The sequence below is a fragment of the Labeo rohita genome, chromosome 18 (assembly GCF_022985175.1).
Source record: "Labeo rohita strain BAU-BD-2019 chromosome 18, IGBB_LRoh.1.0, whole genome shotgun sequence".
NCBI lineage: Eukaryota > Metazoa > Chordata > Actinopteri > Cypriniformes > Cyprinidae > Labeo > Labeo rohita.
This window is the reverse complement of record NC_066886.1, coordinates 18,931,556-18,953,703: the sequence shown is the minus strand read 5'-3', so window position 1 is coordinate 18,953,703 and position 22,148 is coordinate 18,931,556. Positions and strand designations below refer to the sequence as shown.

General features: G+C 35.8%; 1 protein-coding gene across 20 annotated transcripts in view; it reads right to left on the bottom strand.

Moving 5' to 3' along the window:
* ryr1b (ryanodine receptor 1b (skeletal)) overlaps positions 1-22,148 on the bottom strand; it is a 117,726-nt gene that overhangs the window by 66,729 nt on the left and 28,849 nt on the right. For all 20 annotated transcript variants that reach the window (XM_051135612.1, XM_051135618.1, XM_051135621.1 and 17 more), the window contains 28 exons: positions 19,740-19,852; positions 19,549-19,648; positions 19,338-19,434; positions 17,160-17,234; positions 16,905-17,061; positions 16,644-16,811; positions 15,128-15,249; positions 13,241-13,427; positions 13,025-13,160; positions 11,056-11,151; positions 10,814-10,932; positions 10,585-10,718; positions 10,200-10,441; positions 8,412-8,604; positions 5,765-5,981; positions 5,552-5,656; positions 5,349-5,452; positions 5,165-5,248; positions 4,920-5,079; positions 4,207-4,354; positions 3,425-3,630; positions 3,081-3,255; positions 1,740-1,948; positions 1,307-1,659; positions 1,022-1,151; positions 756-916; positions 260-422; positions 99-185 (listed from right to left, as the gene is read on the bottom strand). In XM_051135612.1, the coding sequence (XP_050991569.1) occupies positions 99-185; positions 260-422; positions 756-916; positions 1,022-1,151; positions 1,307-1,659; positions 1,740-1,948; positions 3,081-3,255; positions 3,425-3,630; positions 4,207-4,354; positions 4,920-5,079; positions 5,165-5,248; positions 5,349-5,452; positions 5,552-5,656; positions 5,765-5,981; positions 8,412-8,604; positions 10,200-10,441; positions 10,585-10,718; positions 10,814-10,932; positions 11,056-11,151; positions 13,025-13,160; positions 13,241-13,427; positions 15,128-15,249; positions 16,644-16,811; positions 16,905-17,061; positions 17,160-17,234; positions 19,338-19,434; positions 19,549-19,648; positions 19,740-19,852 (4,241 nt within the window). The remainder of the gene's footprint in view (positions 1-98; positions 186-259; positions 423-755; positions 917-1,021; positions 1,152-1,306; positions 1,660-1,739; positions 1,949-3,080; positions 3,256-3,424; positions 3,631-4,206; positions 4,355-4,919; positions 5,080-5,164; positions 5,249-5,348; positions 5,453-5,551; positions 5,657-5,764; positions 5,982-8,411; positions 8,605-10,199; positions 10,442-10,584; positions 10,719-10,813; positions 10,933-11,055; positions 11,152-13,024; positions 13,161-13,240; positions 13,428-15,127; positions 15,250-16,643; positions 16,812-16,904; positions 17,062-17,159; positions 17,235-19,337; positions 19,435-19,548; positions 19,649-19,739; positions 19,853-22,148) is intronic.

The window sequence follows — 22,148 nt, the reverse complement described above, 5'->3', positions numbered from 1 at the left end:
CTATGGGATGAAGAAACAAGTGAGAAATCGACTAGTAAAAGTATTTCTAAAAGAAAGCTGATGACTTTTAAGTGCCAGTAGCAGAGAATAGTACAGACCTTGAGTTTTCCGAGTTCCAGCTGCAGCATGTTCTGGCTGGTTGGCAATACAAACACAGCTGGGAACAGCTTAGTGTTGGGCTCCACCTGAGAGAGCATATATATGAGTTCAAATTCAGTTTCACTACAGTTCATCCTTTGAAGAGATGACCTTCACTTACCTGGTAGAAAGTGTTGATCTCCTTTCCATTGGCTGTGAAATTCAGAAGACCTGTTGCCAGGTCAACCAAGCAACCAATCACCAAATCTTCCTGGCTGAACCTCTGCTGGGTGCTGCTGCCAAACTCTCCTCCCCACACCATATAGCAGTTACTCCTCCTTATACTGATAAGCAAACAGAATATTTTAAGTGTCATATTCTTGAGTGATGAATATTTGTTGCATAATCAAAGTAATACAATACAATTAAAAAGTTTTAAAATCTCTTTTCTTTCTGAAGGTTCTGTGATTCTGAAGGTCGTTGAATGAAGTAGGCCACTGGCGCACCACTCTTACATCACCAAAATCAATATTCACCTACATCACCTCACTACACCCAACATTTATTTTTAACTAAATGCTTCTCTGCACTGCAGCTTCTTATATTTGTCGTCATTGGCCCACATTTCACTAATGTGACATGGCAGATCTGGGAGCTGAATTTATACATCATCTCACCTGTCGTGAATGTTGCCCTTGTCATCTCCAACAGTCACAGTGACGGTGCGGACCTTAGACAGGTCAAAGTTGAGGTCATACATGTGGAAGTCTGGGGTGACCCAACCCACCCATACCCCGCTAGGTTCTTCCCCGGCGAAGATACGGACTGAGTAATAGTACTACACAGTTGAGACAGAGAGAGAGAAGCATAAGTGAAGCATAAGTGAAAAAAAACAATGGCATAGAATGTGTTATATATCACAGAACTTCTAATGAAGACTGACTGTGGTTGTATTGAGGATAATCTCGGGGTCATCACGATCGTCAGGCACCACATCTTCAAACAAACGGGGCATAATAGGTGGAGGTGGAGGAGGAGCGATCATGGCTGCCTTTTTAGCTTTAAACAGAAAGCTGAGGGAAGAATTTTGAGGGGTCAAGCATAAACTACTTTTTCATACTTAAGTCCTACTTAGGAGGGTCAAAAAGCACTCTACACTTGCATTGAATAGAAATTTCAAAACACTACAATTGTCAGCATGAACTTCATAAAACTCCTCAGATCTCACCCTTTCTTCTTTCCTTTCTCAGATGCAGTGTCTTTGTCATTTTCCTTAATGCCTGGGATATCTTTGGGAATGGATGGCTCCTTTTCCTTCTCCTCCTGCTCTTTGCGACTTGCTGATTTCTTCAGCACCTCAAAGTCAGAGTCAGGATCCACCTCCAGCACCTCGTCTTCAGGGATAGTGAGGGTTCGTGTGAGAGGAGTGGTGCCTGCGGGCACCTTGAAAGTTAGGTAGAACTCTACAGGCATGCTCAGTCTGAAGAACAGCATGTCTGTGTTGGCATTTTGGGATCCGAAAGTCTTGTGGGTTATTTTAATACAGGGGGCGCTGTCTACGGTTCCATCCACACGAGAGACCTACAGGTCACATGAGAACAATAAAAATGTTCAGAAACTTTGTTTATACCTTTAAACTCAACCAAGTGATACTTATATACCTCAATGTGGTTGTGGTCGGTGGGCACTGGAACAAACTGGGGAAGGCTCTTACTGAACCACATTGTGATGTCTCTCTTCATGTTGATGGCGAATGGCTCAAAGCCTTCTTGCAGCCCACAGATGGCGAAATAGCGTAGGCTGCTAACATTCTGACCCAGATTAATTCGACCAACCTGAGAAAGACCCAAAGTGCAGACTGGAATAAAACCTAGAAGGAGGAGAACAAGGAGAAAAAGCTGATTTATAGTAGAGGTGGACAGAGAATGAATACAACACAGTACTGTGATGTTTGAATAGCAATATTTTTTTAAAACACACATGGCAAGTAGTCTGATTTTGCTACAAATACCATGGTTAAACTATGATTAGTGTAAACCATGGTTAATTTTCATAAGGGTCTATTTGACGTCTGCTGCTTTTTTTAGAGTGTTTGCTCATCTGCAATACGTCTATAGGACGTATATTTTCTATCAGATGTCAAAAAGACGTATATTGGATGTCTTTAAGATGTTTATGATTTAGAATGTATTTGAAACTGACTCTTACAGACATCTGTCAGATCTTTGTACACAGCAGATGCTATCCAGATCAAGTGATCTTTAACAGACATCTTGCAGACACGTGCTATCTAAACTCCTTATACGTTTTTTTTACGTACGTCTGCAAGATGTCTGTTAAAGATCACTTGATCTGGAAAGTATCTTCCGTGTACAAACATCTGACAGACATATGTAACATGTCAGTTTTACATACATTTTAAATTATAAACATCTTAAAAGACATCTACTATTTGAAAACGGCATTCATTACTGTGCCAAAAATGTCATCAAAGGTGTCATATTAGATTTTGAGAGTTACAACAGAATGGTAGATTTACAGAGAATAACTTAAATTTTGCTCTGTTCTTTTATTATAGGTACAAAGCTATTAAATGTCTTAAAATGTAGCATACTGATCATATAAGAAAAATTCTGATGATTTTTGTCATTTAGGAGCCAAAAAAAGGCCATGATATTCTCCAAAAATTACCATTCTGTTTCGTACCGGTGAATAATCCATTTATTATATTGAATTCCTTTTCTTAATTTAACAACTACTTAATCAGTGGTAATCAGAAGTAAATTTTCGTTATATAGATTTTAAATCCTAGACTAGGATTGATCTGTGTCTGTGACAACAACCCTCTTGACACTCATTCAAAAAGTAACTATGGACATTTCCTGACCAGCTAAATGGCAAAGCTTTTTTTGAAAAAAAACAAACAAACAAAAAAAGCATTACCCCACAAAACAACTCATTAAAACCCCGCTGATATACAACGTTATAGCCCAAATCTTTACCATCTCCAATCTCAATGTCTTTGAAGGCCATTTCAGAGCCAGAATCGCTGATCAGCATCTCTCCGTTAAGAGTGAACATGATGTTCATTTCAGTGAGGTCTATCATGCACCCGACCACATCACCGGACTGCCACTGACGGCCAAATGGCTCATTACCAATGTGCCATCGCTGAGCCTGCAGGAAGAGCAGAACAGAGTAATTCAGTGTTTATTGCAGCTATCCAAAATAGTTTGTCAGCAACTTGCGCAGCACACAAAATGTATTGGCCCAATTAGCTGGATAGATGGCCTACAGTCTGGTACCAAATAACACAGCAGAATTAGATTAATATGACACCACTGACCCTGTTTCCATTAAAGACATAGGCCAGCTCGTCAGAACCAAGCTCGATGTCAGAACGGACGTTCGGTCGAGCCCAGCCAACTCTCATCTCTCCTATGGTAATGGCCTCAAATTCAAAGTACCATTTTCCTGAGGTAACAGCATACTGCTTCTCCGCCCTGAAGATACGCACTTTATCTCCACGTGTGTTTTCAACACCATGACCACCTGTGGGGAAAAAGAAAGTTTAGGAGTGCAAAAACACTAAGAATCCTACGAATCTGTAGTTGGGCAATTACTTATTAAGGTCTGTTCCATATTCTGGATGCTATAAGATTTAATTGTTGAACGTCCACACTCCCACCCTCATTTAAGTGACAGTCCACCCAAAAATAAAAATTCTGTCATTGATTACTCACTCTCATGTCATACTCTAGTGAATGCGCGTTGAAGACTGACACAGAAGAAGAAATTGTTAAATAAAGTCGTTATTTTTGTTTTCTTTGTGCACAAAAAGTTTTCTCGTAGATTTATAACATTAAGGTTGAACCACATGGACTATTTTAACGAAGTCCTTACTACCTTTCTAGGCCTTAAATGTGTCAGCTGCATTGTTGTCTATGCAGGGTCATAAAGCTCTCGGCTTTCATCAAAAATATCTTAATTTGTGTTTTGAAGACGAACAAAGGTCTTAAGGGTTTGGAACAACATGAGCGTGAGTGATTAATGACAGAATTTTCATTTTTGGGTGAACTATCCCTTTAATACAGACACTGGTAATAACACACTAAAACAAAGACTTACTACTCTCTTGATCTGGGGGCTCGATGTTGTATCCATAGCCAATCAGAGTGCGCACAGCGTTGTTCACACTGTCTCTGTTGGTCTTCTTGGTTCTCTCGTCCAGCAGATTGTATGGTACCAGACGAGGGTTACGCTTATTTAGGATGTCCTTAGGGTCACAAAGTAAGTAACAAGAGCAAAAAGGTTGGACTTTGTTTCTAGTTTTTGTAGTACTATTAACTGAATTCTAGCTCACAGAAAAACCCAAAGACACACAACTACCCCGGTGAAAAAAACAGCACATGCTGGTAGGCATGTTTTGATGCTGGGATGCTGGTAAGGTAAGTTTTGATGCTGGTTTATGCTGGTCCTTTGCTGGTTTTTGCTGGTCCTTGACCAGCAACATGACCAGCATAAACCAGCAAAAGACCAGCAAAAACCAGCTAAGGACCAGCTTAAACCAGCATCAAAACTTACCTAACCAGCATCCCAGGATCAAAACATACCTACCAGCATATGCTGTTTTTTTCACCAGGGTGAGGTCCAAAATATGATTCTAACTTTTAAGTGAACCACAATCTAAACTAAATGCTATTTCAACCAAGATTGAATTTAACTTAGTTGACACTAATTAACACAGTGACCTAGAAAGTTTCAGCAATTTTTTTTTTTACAATTTTCTCACTTAAAAACATGTTTTATTATGACAGAGTCAGCACAGTATCCATATCTACCTGCACAATGCTGTAGGTCCATCCTTGTCTCACTCTGTCCCGTGCCCAAACATTATGCCCATTTTCGGCCAGCTTCTCCACCAGCTGGTTCTGATTGGGCGTCAGTTTGACATGACTGAGGTCCAGAGGAGCTGGTTTGTACCCGCTGCTCATCACATAACTGACCGAGAAACAGAAAAATATGAAAACCAAAACCTTATATATTATTTAAAACAAACACTGGGTGCGTTTTCAGGTTTACACACGTTTTGGGCAGTTTGATCTTCCTCAGATTCTCCTCTGCTTTCTCATCTCCCATGCCTACATGGCAGCCCAAAGCTAAGAGGGTTCTGGAGAGGTCAAGGAGACAAAAGTTGGTGAATAAATTGGATAGACAGATGGATGCATAAGGAATGAACTTCAGACATTTGAGATTCAACAGACACTCACTTCAAGGTCTCTCCAGACATCTGGAGGTTATAATTCCTCTCGGGTTCTGGAAGACTCTGAAAGTCCACCAGACATGGGTGCAACTTCTTATTATCATCCCTGAACTAAGAGAGAGAGAGAGAGTGAGAGAGAGAGAATTTACCTTTAATAAGGATCTTGAGTTTATATATATGTTTGTGTTTGAGTTGGTGCAAAGCACTCACCACTCCATAGGTCCAACCCTGTTCAATACGAGTCACAGCCCAGAGCTCATGGATGTTTTCTGCAAGCTTCTCTCTGATTCGCTCCAAATGAGGAGGTAAAACAATCTACAAATGACATTATACAATATACAGTAAATATACACTGAGTGTTCAGTCAAAGTGTTTTTGTCGAACAACCGAACAGTTTAAAAAAAACTGGTTCGTTCAGTTTACCTGGGCAGTGTCAACAGGACAGGGAGTGAATGAGGTGTGCGTGAGGGACTGTGTGGGGCCCAGCAGGTTTCTGACTCCATTAAAGTCATGTTTATACTCCTTAATGGGCTCAATGCGCATTCTGTCTTTGGGGAGAAGAGCTTCATAACATGGTGCGTAACCAGGTGGGGGCAAAAACTTAAAATCCCCATGGCGGCCACCCAAAAGGAAGCGAGCTCTGAAAAATGGAGGGGAAAAAGGTGACATCAATAAATTTTTGGTATTACTTTAGTATGGGAAACAATTCTCACTATTAACTAGTTGCTTATTAGCATGCCTATTAATAACATATTGAGTATTTATTAGTACTTATAAAGCACATATTCTGCATGACCATATTCTACATCCCTAATTCTACCCAATACCTAAACTTAACAACTACCTTACTATTAATAAGCAGCAAATTAGTAGTTTACTGAAGCAAAAGTCATAGTTAATAATTTGTTAATAGTGAGAATTGGGCCTTAAAATAAAGTGTGACCGTGTTTTCATTTATAAATGATTGTCTCTGTTGATAATATCTAAATTTTGGGGGTTGGTTAGAGTTTTTAATGTTTGAAAAGTAGGAGTGGATATACTAGACACAATTAACTGGTAGAAATTTGTCAACTGATATTTTGGACTGTTGTCTCTATCGCGGTTACACACTCACGTGATGTTGCTGTATTACCTGTTCACAAAAACATATCATTTGCACGTTTTTTAAGCATTGCAGTTTAAAAACAAATGATTTTAAGCTGTTAAAACACAATGAGAAGTGAAAGAGAACTTATTTCGCTATTTGCACTTGCTGTCAGAGATGCTTATAGAGCAAGGGAGTACTAAACTGAGTTATTTTTGCTGCTTTACATGCATTGAATGGTTACAGTAAATACACACACTTGTATGTGTCAAAATACCCGTATTCACAAGTATCTTCGTATACACAGTAATTTAGTTTTTACACCGTGTTCTAACAACTCGCAGCGTAACATGCGATAAAAGGTATCTTTTTCATTTTAATCTGAGTTTTTGTCCTAACTAGCCAATATGTTATATAAAATATATATTTTATAACATGTTATATATAACAAACATGTTAAACTCTAAACTTGCTAGAAAATCAAAGCCATAAATCTAAACAAGTTGTGTTCCAAATTTGAGGTTGATATCTCAAAAAATGAGCTTTCAGTAAGATTTTTTTTGGCCACAGTACCAGATTTTCCTCATTAGATGCCAGCAAAACTTCACTGGTGCACATAGTGGTTTGATTTGTGATTTGCAGTATTTTTTTCTCTCAAACATTACAAGAACACACATGCACATGCACTTTTTTTATAACACACATACAAACCACACTCTGACATCCATACAAACACACCCACACAATTATAGCTGCATTATTTATCCAATTGGCTCTATAATATGCAGAAGCAGAAAACAGGAATAAAGCGAGTATGTGCTTTATAGGCCAAACCTAAAAAAAATGGCTCCATCTGGTAAAAAATACTAAAGAATTTAATTGTATAGCCTTGCCAACTGAATTAAAGTCTATTAACAAAAATTACATCATTTTACAATTAAATGGCACTGCGATTAAAAATTGCAGTTTTAATGGGTTTCAATTGGGACATTTTTGTCCTTAAGGTCCTGACAGGGAACAAATTTGTGTACCTAGTGCAAAATAGATTTATTAAAGGAAATGGGGTTGAAATAGTAAAATTTCAATAAAAATACACGCCTGGGCCGAAATGTATGCACCTGGCAGTGACACAGGCAAAATTTATCAAAAAAAAAAACGACAAAAATGTCCAAAACATTGCACAAGGGTTAAATAGTTTACCTCAGATCTTGAAAAAATATTAAAGCAAACATGTTCGTTAAAACTGCGAACTCAATGCCAACCAACAAGCCTAAGATGGTATCAGTCTCTCAACATTAAAAATGTTAAAAAAGGTTTAATATTTATGAATTGGATTATAAAGTTGTCCATTTCATTGAAAGTGTAGTGCGATTCTCGCTTCTGAATGGCTGTGATATTTGAGTGATTCTCTCGTGTCGCATCGCATTCTGAATATTGTGGCATCGCATGTAGTTAGAAGACGGTGTTAGGTGAAAGCAAACAACTGAGAAAGAAAATGCGTGTAACAGTATATTGATTCTGGACAGCTCTTAAAGCGACAGCAGTCTAATATTCCTGCTGTCATTCATGTTAATCAAACAACAAAAGAGAGAAAATCTCTCACTGCTCTTGAGTAAATCACTTTTGTAGCTTTAAAACGAAAGAGATAACAGGGCAACGAAGACTGACACAGAAGAGAAGAAATCGTTGAATGAAGTCATTATTTTTGTTTTCTTTATGAACAAAAAGTATTCTCATAGCTTCACAACATTCCTGACCACTACTGATGTCAAGTGGACTATTTTAACAAAGCGCTTGAACATGGTAGTTGTGTTTCTGTCTATGCAAGGTCAGAAAGCTCTCGGATTCTATCAAAAATATCTTAATTTGTGTTCCGAGGATGGACAAAGGTACGGGTTTGGAACGACATGAGGTTGAGTTTTCATTTTTGAGTAAACTTTCTCTTTACAAAAAGGTTATGTAATACAAAATAATAATGTTAATTACTTCACTCCAGCGGAGAAGCTAATGACAGGGAAGAAGAGGCCGTCGACGTTAAAGTTCTCAAACATTCCCTGAACTGGATGGCCATTGATACGGAAGGAGATACTGGGCACGCTCAGATCCAGACAGCAGCTCACAACGTCATCTGCTGCCAGGATGTGCTGGTTGGGCGAAGCCACCTGACGTAATACGTGACCTACACAGAGCAAAAATATGGTTTAAACACTCACATCTATATATATACAGTGCAGAGCATAAATGAGTACACCCCCTCTAAAACATAACAAATTCAGCAATTATTCTTAACTTAGATGACATGTTAGGGTTTTTTGGAGATATAATGTTCCAACAAGCATGCTTGAACAATTACCGACGAAGAATGTCAAAATTATTCAGTTATTATTAAGTGATGCAAAAATGAGTACACCCTCCTGAAAGTTATTGAATAAAACAAACAAACAAAAATGTGTGTATAGGTTTAAGGCTATTTTTAATCAACAGGTAAATATATTGAGCCAAAACTTTTAAAGACAAGTAATTTCCTTACAATTAAAAGTGTTATATAGCCTACTGAATCATACTCAGACTTTATGCTGGCAACATTGAAACCACTTTGGAAAGAACTCCCAGGTGACTTATTTCTTAGCATAAAAGAGGACAATGGTACAAGAGCAATACCAAATTATTGTTTTAAGTGTGAACATACAGCAAAAGTAGCACCGACATTCAAAAACAATGGATTTTGACAAGGCTCCTGAAATAATCTGTTTTTATTTAGCGATTTTTTCCTAGAAAAAGAGCCAGGGAAATACCATGCAAGTGCCTCAGAGCCGGCAAAAGAGTCTATGAAAATAGTGACGCTTTATCTCGCAGAGTATGACGCAGCCTGCAGAAGTGACATGGATGGTTGTTGTCACCACTAGAATTACCTACTGTAGCCAAAGCACAATAAACTCATTTAAACCTCTTCCAAGGCCCGTATTTACAAAATATAGACTTCTGGGAATCCATACTCTGGTCTCAAGAGATCAAGTCCATCATTTCGGATCCAAAAGCATCCAAAATGTTCTGGTGTTGCTAGAGGAGGAGTACAGTGAGAAGTGCCTGGTACCCACAGTGATGTTCAGTGGTTGTAAAGCTTTTACACAGGGATGTATGAGTGCTGAAGGTGTGAGGAAGTTGTGCTTTATCAATGCTGTCATGAATTCACACACCACTGTGTGATGTTATACAAAAAAATATAAGATGCTACCCTCCCCTCATTCCCTGCATTATCAGGCTTTTTTTTTTAGCATAACAATGAAGATATTCATTCTCCCAAGGTGAAAATCCTTCAGTAGACATGTATTTCACACAATCTTAACCTTCTTGAGTGGCTGTGGGGGATTCTGTAGAGATGAGCTGAATAAAACTCCCCATTAAAGACCAGGGCATTTAAGGAGGTCGTCCTCCAGGAGTTAAACAGGACAGATATGAAATCACCAAGAAGTGTCAATGCAATGTACTTAAAGTTCTGGAGGACATAAGCACTAGAATATTATACATTTGCTTAAATTAAATCTTTTCTGAAATCCTTCTTTTAAACCAAATGGCTAATTTACTTATCTTACAGAAAATACTGGCATATATTTTGTTGTTTTTATTAAGTATATGTTTAATACATTTAAATTTTGCCACATATTAGTGATCATTAAGAAAATACACCTTTTATATTTATTTAGAGGGTGTGTACTCGTTAATGCTGTGCACTGTATATAAATTATGTAGAATATACAAGATCACCACACTCACCTGACCACAAGTGAAGGCCATCAAAGCCATAAGAATAGAGGTCATCACCCACACCGTTGCCACCCCAGCCCTCTCCTCCTCCTGGGTACGGGCTAAAGCCCTCAGTCAGTGCCCAGCCGACACGCAGATGGGTAGCCTGAGCGGACACAAATGATTCCACGTAGTCCACCATCACCTCAAAGTACCACTTCTTATACTGTGTAGAACCTTCACAAGTCCCCAAGAAGATATTGGGCCTCACGCTATAGGGAGCAAGCAACATTTGTTTAGTTTGAAAGGGTTTGAAATCGTTACAATTTCTTTGATTTAGCGCACGTTCAGGAACAAAAGCTGCAATGCAGTATTTTTAATTGGACTAAAACCTTTATATCTCAGCAGATGTTACCTTGATACATAGTTAACGATGTTAGTCTGCAGTAGGAGGTCACGGCCCGGAAGCAGATTTTCTGTGATGAGGTTTTGATTGGACCTCACAGCGACACCGTTACACACACACAGAGAACGTAATACATCTAAAACCTGTTCGGTCAAAGTTAGAGGAGAGTGAGATCTTCTATGTGTATCAAAATGATGAAACAAAATTTTAGTTGACTAAATCATGTTCGTAGTCAGACCTTATGGTTTCGACCGTGCTTGTCTAAGAGAGAAATGATAGACTTGATGTGATTCTCCTGAATGATGTTCAAGACTTCAGGACTTTCAATCAAAACACAATACAGCACCTCTAGGATGCCTGGAGGCCGACAGATAAGAAAGAAGTATGAGAGCAAGAAGTATGTGGCAAAGTTTAAAGACGGGGTGTTAGTCATTTTGTGGCATTTCTTGACCGTGTGCCGGAGGAAGGGGTTATATGTACCTGAAGAAGCTTCCAGACGATCCAGTTTACTAACCAGCCAGTCCAGGTTATCGCAAAACAGAGCACAGTTAGCACGGTTTCCTCTAATCAGCGACGCTGTGAAAACAGAGACACATTCACAAATTCAATCCATCAATATAGTCCAAAAATGTAAACAAACAATAAATAAATAAATGAATAAGAATGGATGAAATAGGAAAAAATATGCAGATTTATTTTTGAACAAATTATGCCTTTTAAATGCTATTCAATAGATGTTATGAATAAATAATGAGGAGTGGATGAAACAGAAACAAATATGCATATTTATTTTTGAATAAATTATGCCTTTTAGAAGCTATTCAGTACATTTTATAAACAAACAAACATATAAATAAATAAAGGATGAAATTGAAAAAAGTATATTTATTTTTAAATTGTACATTTTAGGTGCTATTCAGTAATGCTGTTCTAAATGAATGAATGAATGAATTAATGGATGAAATAGGAAAAAATATGCATTTTAATTTTTGAATAAATTATTAATTAATAAATAAAGGATAAAATAGGAAAAAGCATATTTATTTTTTAATTATACCTTTCAGGTGCTATTCAATAAATGTTATAAATGAATGAAAGAATAAATAAATAAATAAATAAATACATGTTTTTTTTAATAAAGTATGCCTTTTAGATACTATTCAATAAATGAAATAAATAAATAAATAAAAATAATAAGCAGTGGATGAAACAGGAAAATATGCATATTTATTTTTGAATAAATTATGCCTTTTAGATGCTATTCAATAAATACTATAAGCAAACAAACAAATGAATAATTAAATAAACAAAAAACAAATGAATACATAAATAAATAAAAATAATGAGGAGTGGATGAAACAGGAAAAAGTATGCATATTTATTTTTGAATAAATTATGCTTTTTAGATGCTATTCAATAAATATTATAAACCAACAAACAAATGAATAATTAAATGAACAAAAAAAAAAAAAAAAAAAAAAAAAAAATACATAAATAAATAAAAATAATGAGGAGTGGATGAAACAGGAAAAAATATGCATATTTATTTTTTAATAAATTATGTCTTTTAGATGCTTTTCAATAAATGTCATAAACAAGCAAACAAATTTATAAATAAATAATTACATGAATGAATGAATGAATAAACAAATAAATAAATAATGAGTGGAGGAAACAAGAAAAAATATACATATTTATTTTTTAATAAATTATGCCTTTTAAATGCTATTCAATAAATGTTATAAACAAACAAATAAATAATAATAAATACAAACAAATAATAAATTAATAAATGATAAAATAGAGGAAAGAAAGAAAGAAAGAAAGAAAGAAAGAAAGAAAGAAAGAAAGAAAGAAAGAAAGAAAGAAAATGAATGAAGAAGGAAAAATATGCATTTTTATTTTTGTATAAATTATGCCTTTTAGATGCTATATAATAAATAATGGATGAAAGTAAAAAGCATAGTTATTTTGGATTTATGCTTTTTAGATGCTACAAATAAATGTTATATATTTAATATATAATTTAAACAAATTATTTTTTTTATGAATTCCCTTATGCTAATCATGGCTGCAGTAAAAAAAAAAATACAGTAAAAACAGTCAAATTTGTAAATAAAAGAGTAATTTCAAAGGACTGTTCTTCTATTTTAACATATTTTAAAATGCATTCATAACCATTAATGAATGAGCACTAATAATAATTCATAGTAATAGATAGATACTACATTTTTTTGAAGGAGCATGTGATGCCATAGCTTTGGCATTACAAAGATTTTAAAAACTGTCTTTTTAAACTGTAATGTTTCACATTATTACTGTTTTTTGATCAATTAAATACAGCCTTGGTGAGCATAAGAGACTTCTTTCAGAAACATTTTTAAAAATTGTATTAATTCTAAACCTTTGACTGGTAAGTGTATATTTATATGTATTTATATTCAATCACCAAGCAGTTCATAGAGCAGGTTGACAATCTCCTTCCAGGATTCAGCAGCTTCCTCTCCAGCAAACTCAGAGAAGTGTGCAGCAGTGTTGTAGACATTCAGGCGGTCGATACACTCCAGCACGATGGTGATCATCCCCTGAAACAGAAAAAAGACAACAATCAAAGGGGATCAGGGCTGACTGTCAGACAGACAGGCACAAACACGCACACACATACCTCTTCTTGGAAGAGGTTCTGTCGGTTGCGTAGAGAGCGCAGCTTGGTCTGTTTCTCCTCGTGTTCCAGCTCCTCCTCTGGAGGCCGGAAATAATGGATCAGATCCTGCAAGGACAGGATCACTCCGTCCAGTGGCAGTGACACCGGACCGGGGGATTTGTTCTTCCCACTCAGAGAGTCCAGACCTCTGACGTACAAGAGAGAGGAAAGGATGCATGCACATTCACACACAGACAAACACACACATACAAGAAAATAAAAGGCAACTGTTTAGAAATATTTTTTTAAAGATTTTTAATGTTTTCCTATGCTCATCAAGGCTGTGATCAAAAATACAGAAAAAATGTAATATTGTGAAAAATTATGATGTAAATTATTATTTTTTTTATTTTAATATACATTGAAATCTAATTTGTTCCTGTGTTTAAAGCTGAATTTTCAGCATCATTACTCCAGCATTCAGTATCTTTTAAAAGAAGTTAAAAAGAATAGCATTTATGTAAAATAGAAATCTTTTCTAACAATATACAATACCGTTCAAAAGTTTGGGGTCAGTACATTTTTATTCTTTATTTTTATTCACGTCCAAGGATGTGCTAAAAAATGATTTAAAAAAAAGTGATAGCAAAGACTTATATTGTTAGAAAAGATTTCTATTTTGAATAAATGCTGTTCTTTTTAACTTTTTATTCATCAAAGAATCCTAAAAAAAAAAAAGTATAACAGGCTCCAAAACAATATTTGGCAGCACAGCTGTTGCCAACATAGATCGTTCTATTAATAAATCTGCATATTAGGATGATTTCTGAAGGATAATGTGACACTTAAGGCTTGAATAATGGCTGATGAAAATTCATTGCATCACAGGAATAAATTATATTTATTAAGTATACTAAAATAGAAACCATTATTTTATATTGTAATCAAATAAATGCAGCTTTGATTAGAATAAGACACACGTTACAATATGTTATACTATATATATATACTTATATTTGATTTTTTATATAATTATTTATAAAACTTCAAATTTTTTATTTATTTGCATTTCTATATACAATAGCAAAAGTTTGGGGTCAGTAAGATTGTTTAATGTTTTTAAAAGAATGATGTTCACCAATATGTCATATGTTATTTGATTAAAACAACATAAAATATTTAGTAATATAATATAATATAATATAATATGATATAATAATAAACTATTTTACAATATAAAAATATTATTGTAAAATATTACTACAATTTAAAATAATTTATCTGTGATGGCAAAGCTGAATTGTCACTATCACATGACCCATCAGAAATCATATTAATATTCAAATTTAGTGCTTCAAGAACATTATCAATATTGAAAACTGTTTTACAGCTTATTATGTTGGTGGAAACCATGATAATTTCTTATTTCAGGATTCTTTGATCAATAGAAAGCTTATAACCAGGGCCTTTTTGCCACACCTGCCAATGGCCGGTGAAGGATAAAATTTACCAGCCAAAATGTTTTTTTTTTTACCGGCCATAAAACTCTTGCAAAAACAGGCAGTTATTACTAATACAATGTCTACAAATATTTACGATGTTTTTGTCTCTATTAAAAGCATTTTAACATTACAGTATAACTGAAAGCCATTATTTTTAACATTTAATAGGGATATGAAATATATAACAACTTTTAAGTGATTTTAAGTGATTTTAAAACAATCTTCACATAAACTATTAATTGTATATGCATAAACTCTAGAGATTAATCTTTATTAAAGCCATCACACTGCTTATCAGCCCGTTTGTATCCTATTATTTGATTCAGTCTTTTCACTAATGACAGAACATCAGTCAGGTTGGATCAGGTTAGATCAGGTTGGTATGTACTGTAATGTAGAGTCGTACTTGATGAACTGTGTAAAAAGGCCTGTGGTGCTGTAGATCATACGAGCAGCCTGAGACTCTTCCATCTGAGAGCGAGAGCAAGTCAGTGCATCATCCATATGACCCTCTTGATGTAATATGGCCTGAGAGAAAGATTAAGAAAGAATTCAGTGTAAATGTAAGATCATAAAATACACTGCTGCCTAAAAGTTTGTGAACCCTGTTTCTACATAAAAATGACCAAAAATAATCTGTCAAAGTCTGATCATGTTTGTGAAAGTGAATCATGGCATGAACGAAGCAGATCTCTGAGAACCTCAGATAAAGAGTTGTTGTTGCTCATCCGGCTAGAAAAGGTTACAAAACCATTTCTAAAGAGTTTGGACTCCACAATTCCATAGTCAGACAGATTGTTTACAAATGGAGGAAATTCAAGACCACTAATAGTCTGTAATAGTCTGCAAGGTTGCAAAAGACCTCAGGGTAACTTTTAAGCACATAAAAGCCTTACTCACATTGGTTAACATTATTGTTCATGAGTCCATCATCAGGAGAACACTAAACAACCATGGTATGAATGGCAGAGTTGCAAGGAGAAAGCCACAACTCTCCAAAAAAACAAAAACAAAAAAACAAACAAACAACAGTTTGCTAAAGATCATGTGGACAAGTCAGAGGGCTACTGAAGAATTTTTTGTGCACAGATAAGACCGAAATAAAACTTTTTGGGTTTAAATGAGAAGTGTTATGTTTGGAAAAGAAAACACGTCATCCCAGCATAAGAAGAACCTTATCCCATCTGTGAAACATGGTAGTAGTAGTATCATGGTTTGGGCCTGCTTTGCTGTATCTTGGCCAGAATGGTTTGCCATCATTGATGGAACAATGAATTCTGAATTATGCCAGCAAATTCTAATGGAAAATGTCAGGACATCTGTCCAAGAACTGAGTCTTAGAAGAAAGTGGGTCATACAGCAAGACAACGACCACAAGCACACTAGTCATTATACCAAAAAATGGTTAAAGAAGAACAAGGTTAATGATTTGGAATGCCTTCATTCAAATGAAATGTTGTGGGAGGTCCTGAAGCAAGCAGTTTATAGGAGGAAACCCACCAATATCACAGGGTTCAAGTGTTTCTGTACTGAAGAATTGGCTAAAATTCCTACAAGCTGTTGTGCAGGACTGATCAGCGGTTACAAAATATGCTACCTGCAGTTATTGCTTCAAAAAGGGGTTACATCAGATACTGAAAGCAAAGGTTCACATACTTTTGCAACTCCCAAATATTTAACGCTGGATAATGTTTCTCAGTAAATAAATGCCACATTTTTTTTTTGGTCTCATTTGTTTGATTGGGTTCTCTTTGTCAACTTTCAGGACTTTTGTGAAAATCTGATGTTTTGTGTTATATTTATGCAAAAATGTAGAAAATTCTAAAGGGTTCAAAACTTTCAAGCAGCACTGTATACAACCGTTTAAAAGGCATGACATAAGGTTTATGAGTTGGTGTATGATCATGTGCTTTGCTTCATACCCTTCTCTTCATGGTTCCCAGGCGAGCCGCTTTAGCATCTAAAGCAGCATATGTGAGCCACAACCCTGTGGAATGATGCTGCATAAAACACATGGACTCGCCATACTTGATCTCAGGAACACCCATTCCTTCTACATCTCGCTTCTTCTGAGCCCCCTCCACTTTCTCCTATTCTCCAGGAATGAGAAATGTCATTAGAATTTGATAAATAGTAAAAACAAGCAGATATATTTTTTTTCATTTATAAAAGTTCAAAGCTACCTTTGATGCACGGAAGCAGAAGGCAGACAATTTGGTGTTGGCTTTCTCTGGATCCAAAACCATCAGACCTTTCTCCTCATCCAGACACAGGTACCGACCCGTTGTGATGTGGCGTACCCGAAAAGCCTGACCCCACTTCATGTGGCTACCGCTCCAACTGTAGAGAAATAGCAGATATGTATTACAAAACATATATGTAAAAAGATATATAATTAAATAATGAAGTCACAGTTAAGAGATGAGAGACTTTCTCACCCAATTCTCAGAGGCTCAAGTCTCCATAATGAACGGGCCTGACTACACACCGCCCCTCCTTCATACTGTGCAATCCTAGAGAGAAAGATTGACATTGTTATTTATATTAAACATTCAGTGTGAAATACACAGAATGATGAGGTTAGACAATCATCATACTGTGTAGGTAATTTACTGTACATACAGATGGTACAGTAATAAAAACAGCTTGCTTAAATAATTAAATATATGTAAATATACTAATATACATGTTTGTGTGTACATGTATACATCACTGTTCAAAAGTTCAGAATCAGTAAGGTTTTTTTAAAGAAATGATTTCATTCAGCAAGGACGCATTCAAATGATCAAAAAGGAGATTTCTCCTCAAATTAATTCTGTTTTTTGTGAGTGGGAGATGTTTATTAAGGCCTTGATTTCTCAATTTTATGTCGTTGCTTAATTTTGTTCTTTAATGTTACGTATGATTTGACTATACACTGAAAAATGTTGGTGTCCAAAACTGAAAAATTTTTTGGAGTCTGTGTCAAGTCTGAGCAGAAGTCAAAGCATGTGTGTCCAAAATTCATTTATGTTGTAGTCCGAGTCTCGTAATATTCAGTGGTGCTCAAAAGTTTGTGAACCCTTTAGAAATGTCTACATTTTTGCATTAATATGACCCAAAACATCATCAGATTTTCACACTAGTCCTGAAAGTCGGCAAACAGAACCCAATCAAACAACTGAGACAAAAATGTATACTTTGTCATTTATTTTTTCTGGAAAACTATCCAATATTGCATATCTGTGAGTAGCAAAAGTTTGTGAATCTCTAGGATTAGCAGTTAATTTGAAGGTGAAACTAGAGTCCATTTGTTCAGAGGTGTTTTCAGTCAATAGAATGACTATCAGGTGTCAGTGTGTGCCCTGTTTTATTTAAAGAACAGGGATTTATCAAATTTTGATCATGTTTGTGGAAGTGAATCATGGCACGAACAAAGGAGATCTCTGAGGACCTCAGAAAAAGAGATGTTATTGCTCATGAGACTAGAGAATGTTACAAAACCACCTCTAAAGAGTTTGGACAAATATACAGTCAGACAGATTGTGTACAAATGGAGGAAATTCAAGACCACTGTTACCCTCCCAAAGAGTGGCTGACCAACAAAGATCACTTCAAAGCAAGACGTGTAATAGTCAGCGAGGTTGCAAAGGACCTCGAGGTAACTTCTAAGCAACTACAGGACTTTCTTACAGTGATTAATGTTAAAGTCAATGATTCCACCATCAGGAGAACACCGAACAACCATGGTGTGCATGGCAGAGTTGCAAAAAAGCCACTGCTCTCCAAAAAGTACATTGCTGCCTGTCTGCAGTTTGTTGAAGATCACGTGGATAAACCAGAGAACTACTGGAGAACTGTTTAATGGATGGATGAGAACAAAATAAAAATGTTGGGTTTAAATAAGCAGCGTTTTCGTTTGGATAGTTCAGTATAAGAGCCTTATCCCATCTGTGAAACATTGTGGTGGTAGTACATGGTTTGGGCCTGTTTTACTGCATCTGGGCCAGGACGGCTTGCCTTCATTGATGGAACAATGAATTCTGCCATGAATGCACAATGAATTCGTCATGCAATTATACCAGCAAAATATGAAGGAAAATGTCAGGACATCTGTCCGAGAACTGAATCTCAAGAGAAAGTGGGTCAGCGCAACAAGACAACGACCCCATGCACACAAGCTGTTTTATCAGAGAAAGAGTAAAGAAGAACAAAGTTAATGTTTTGGAATAAGCGAGTCAAAGTCAGGAACTTCAGTCGAAGTCAGGAATCCAACTAAAATGTTGTGGAAGGATCTGAAGCAAGCAGTTCATATGAGGAAACCCACCAACATCACAGTTTAAGTGGTTCTGTACTGAGGAATGGGCTAAAATTTGGTCGCTGGATAAGACTAATCAGCAGTTTCAAGAAATGTTTAACTGCAGTTATTGCTGCAAAAGGGGGTCAATAATATTGGATAATTTTCCAGAAAGAAAAGACAAAGAATATATTTTCGTCTCATTTGTTTGATTGGATTCTCTTTGTCTACTTTCAGAACTTGTGTGAAAATCTGATGATCCTTTGGGTCATATTTATGTAGAAATCTAGAAAGGGTTCACAAACTTTCGAACAGCACTGTATATATACTCTTCTCTTACTTGCGCTGTTCTTCTCCCTGATCAGGTGTTGAGATGGCAAGACACTCATCCATGTGACCATGAAACAGTCTTAAGACATGACCTCCAGTTAAGTATCCTGAAAAGAGCAAATATAAAGACCAGAACACAGTCAGATAGGTTACAGATAGGACATTTCAGAACATTTTGGTTTTATTTGATTGGGAATTCTCTGTATTTGCTGAACACTTACCCTCTGCCAGCTCACAGCCTGAGCAGACTGGATTCATGTTCCATAAGGTCTGCATAAAGGAGGCATCTACCATCAGGTCCCCGCTGGCATACGATAGATGCTGCAAAAGATATCACAGATACCAGCTGTCAACTGCACAGAGAATCATGTTTGATAGTATTATTAGGATCTAAGGGTCTAGGAAGTCTTACAAGGTATCTCTCTGATGACACGCTAACCAGGATCAGGTCGTCTCCTACCCTGACCTTCTCACCCTCTGACCTCTGTTTGGATGCAGGATGGATGGTCCACCAACATGCTTCCCCTGAACATACAGACAGAATTTGATAAAGGACTGTTATAAAGAATAAATGCAATGCTACTCACTGCTCCTGTCAACCCAGCTATATTTGCATTTTACAGCTGCAATGTACACTACCAGTCAAAAGGTTTTGAACAGAGCTATTTTGACAGGTAAAAGGTAAAAAGGGTGTTGTTTTACGCAATCATTGAGGAATTTTAACCAAAGTATGTTGCAGACATTTCATGAAGACCCTAAAGAATCATACCAACTTGTGGAAAATGGGCATCCAATGTCACCTTTAATAATATTATATGAATAGTGTTATACACTACCAGTCAAAAGTTTTTAAACAGTAAGATTTTTAATGTTTTTCTTAAAAAAGTCTCTTCTGCTCACCAAACCTGAATTTATTTGATTCAAAGTACAGCAATAACAGTAAAATTTTGACTATTTAAAATAATTTATTTCTACTTGAATATATTTTAAAATGCAATTTATTCCTGTGATTTCAAAGCTGAATTTTTAGCATCATTACACCAGTCACATGATCCTTCAGAAATCATTCAAATATTCTGATCTCCTGTTAAAAAAAAAAAAATTATTATTATTATGTTGAAAACAGCTGAGGAGAATTTTTTCAGGTTTGATAAATAAAAAGTTCAGAAGAACAGCAATTATCTTAAATAGAAATCTTTTGTAACATTATAAATGTCTTTATTGCATTTTTGATCAATTTAAATCATTATTGCTAAATAAAAGTATTAATTTCTATCATTTCTTTCCAAAAAATAAAAATAAATAAAAATTATATATAAATGCTGAAATAGATCCAAAATCTTTGGATCTATTCATCAAAGAATCCTGAAAAAATGTACTCAACAGTTTTAAAAATGGTTAATAATAATAATAAATAAATAAATGGTTCTTACACAGCAAATCAGCATATTGGAATGATTTCTGAAGGATCATGTGACACTGAAAACTAAAGTAATGATGCTGAAAATTTAGCTTTGATCACAGGAATAAATTACATTTTAAAATATATTCAAATAGAAAGCAGTTATTTTAAATAGTAAAAATATTTGGTAACGCTTTAGATTACAACCCGCAAAGAACTACGTAAGTAAACTGAATTTACGGTGTATGTTTCTGTAATTATAGTGTACCTATAAAGAACGTACATGTAGGTATAAGGGAACAATATGTTATATTTGGGTAATAAGGGGATAACAAACCAGATATTCAACCTGCAAAGAACTACATAAGTATACTGAATTTACGGTGTACGTTTCTGTAATTATAGTGTACCTATTAGTACGTATGTGTAGGTATAATAGAACAATAGGCTATGTTACGTTTTGGTAATTCGGGGGGTAACAACCAGATATACAACCTGCAAAGAACTGCGCTAGTAAACTGAAGTTACAGTGTATGTTTCGCATTTATATTGTACCTACGTGTAAGTATAAGGGAGCAATATGTTACGTTTGGGTAATAAGGGGGTAGCAAACAGATATACAAATAATTTATAATGGAATTACTTAAAAACTTAACAGGTACCTATTCTATTAAATCGTAAGTTTGGTGTATCTATACGTAAGCTTTTTAAAATTACTGGGAAATTATACTCTTGTTCCATGTAGTTACAGGGTAAGTGTGCCCTCTGCGGGCTGTAAATTAAAGTGGCGATTGTTCCCCCTTGTTCAAGGAAGTTACAGGGTAAGTAAGTAAAAATATTTTTTATAGTCGCTAATCCCACTTCTACCTCTAAACCTAACGTTAACTATGACTGAACAGTAATAAAAATATTAAAAAAAAACAGGAAAGTGCAATCACAATCATTTATTTATTGCAAAAATGTCAACAGCCATACAAAAAAGTAATCCAAATAACGATGCGTTTGCAGCCGCAGTCCTCTCTGGCGGAATACAGTAGGTTTGAGGTGCAGTAGGATGAGAGCAGAATTTAAATTGTTAATCGCTGAAAATATTATCCAGATTATTGTCTTGATCCACTCCTCGAAGGCGCCCGCGCGTCATTCCAACACATCTCACCAGAAACACGGCATGTCGTAATCTGTGACGAATGCAGGCGAGAGCCAATGAACGTCCGATTTTCCTGTTGCAAAATGCACTTTAGCACGGGTTTATGGCTGTTGCTGCTGGACTCGCTGCTAGAGATTGAGATGAAGATCGCCGGACAAAGCCTTGAATTTGGTTCTGGTCCTCGCAAATCGTATGGATTCTGAAGATCTGGGTTACAGCACACAAATAAAATGGTTTAATTTGTAATTATGATGTGTGTTCGGTGTATTTTA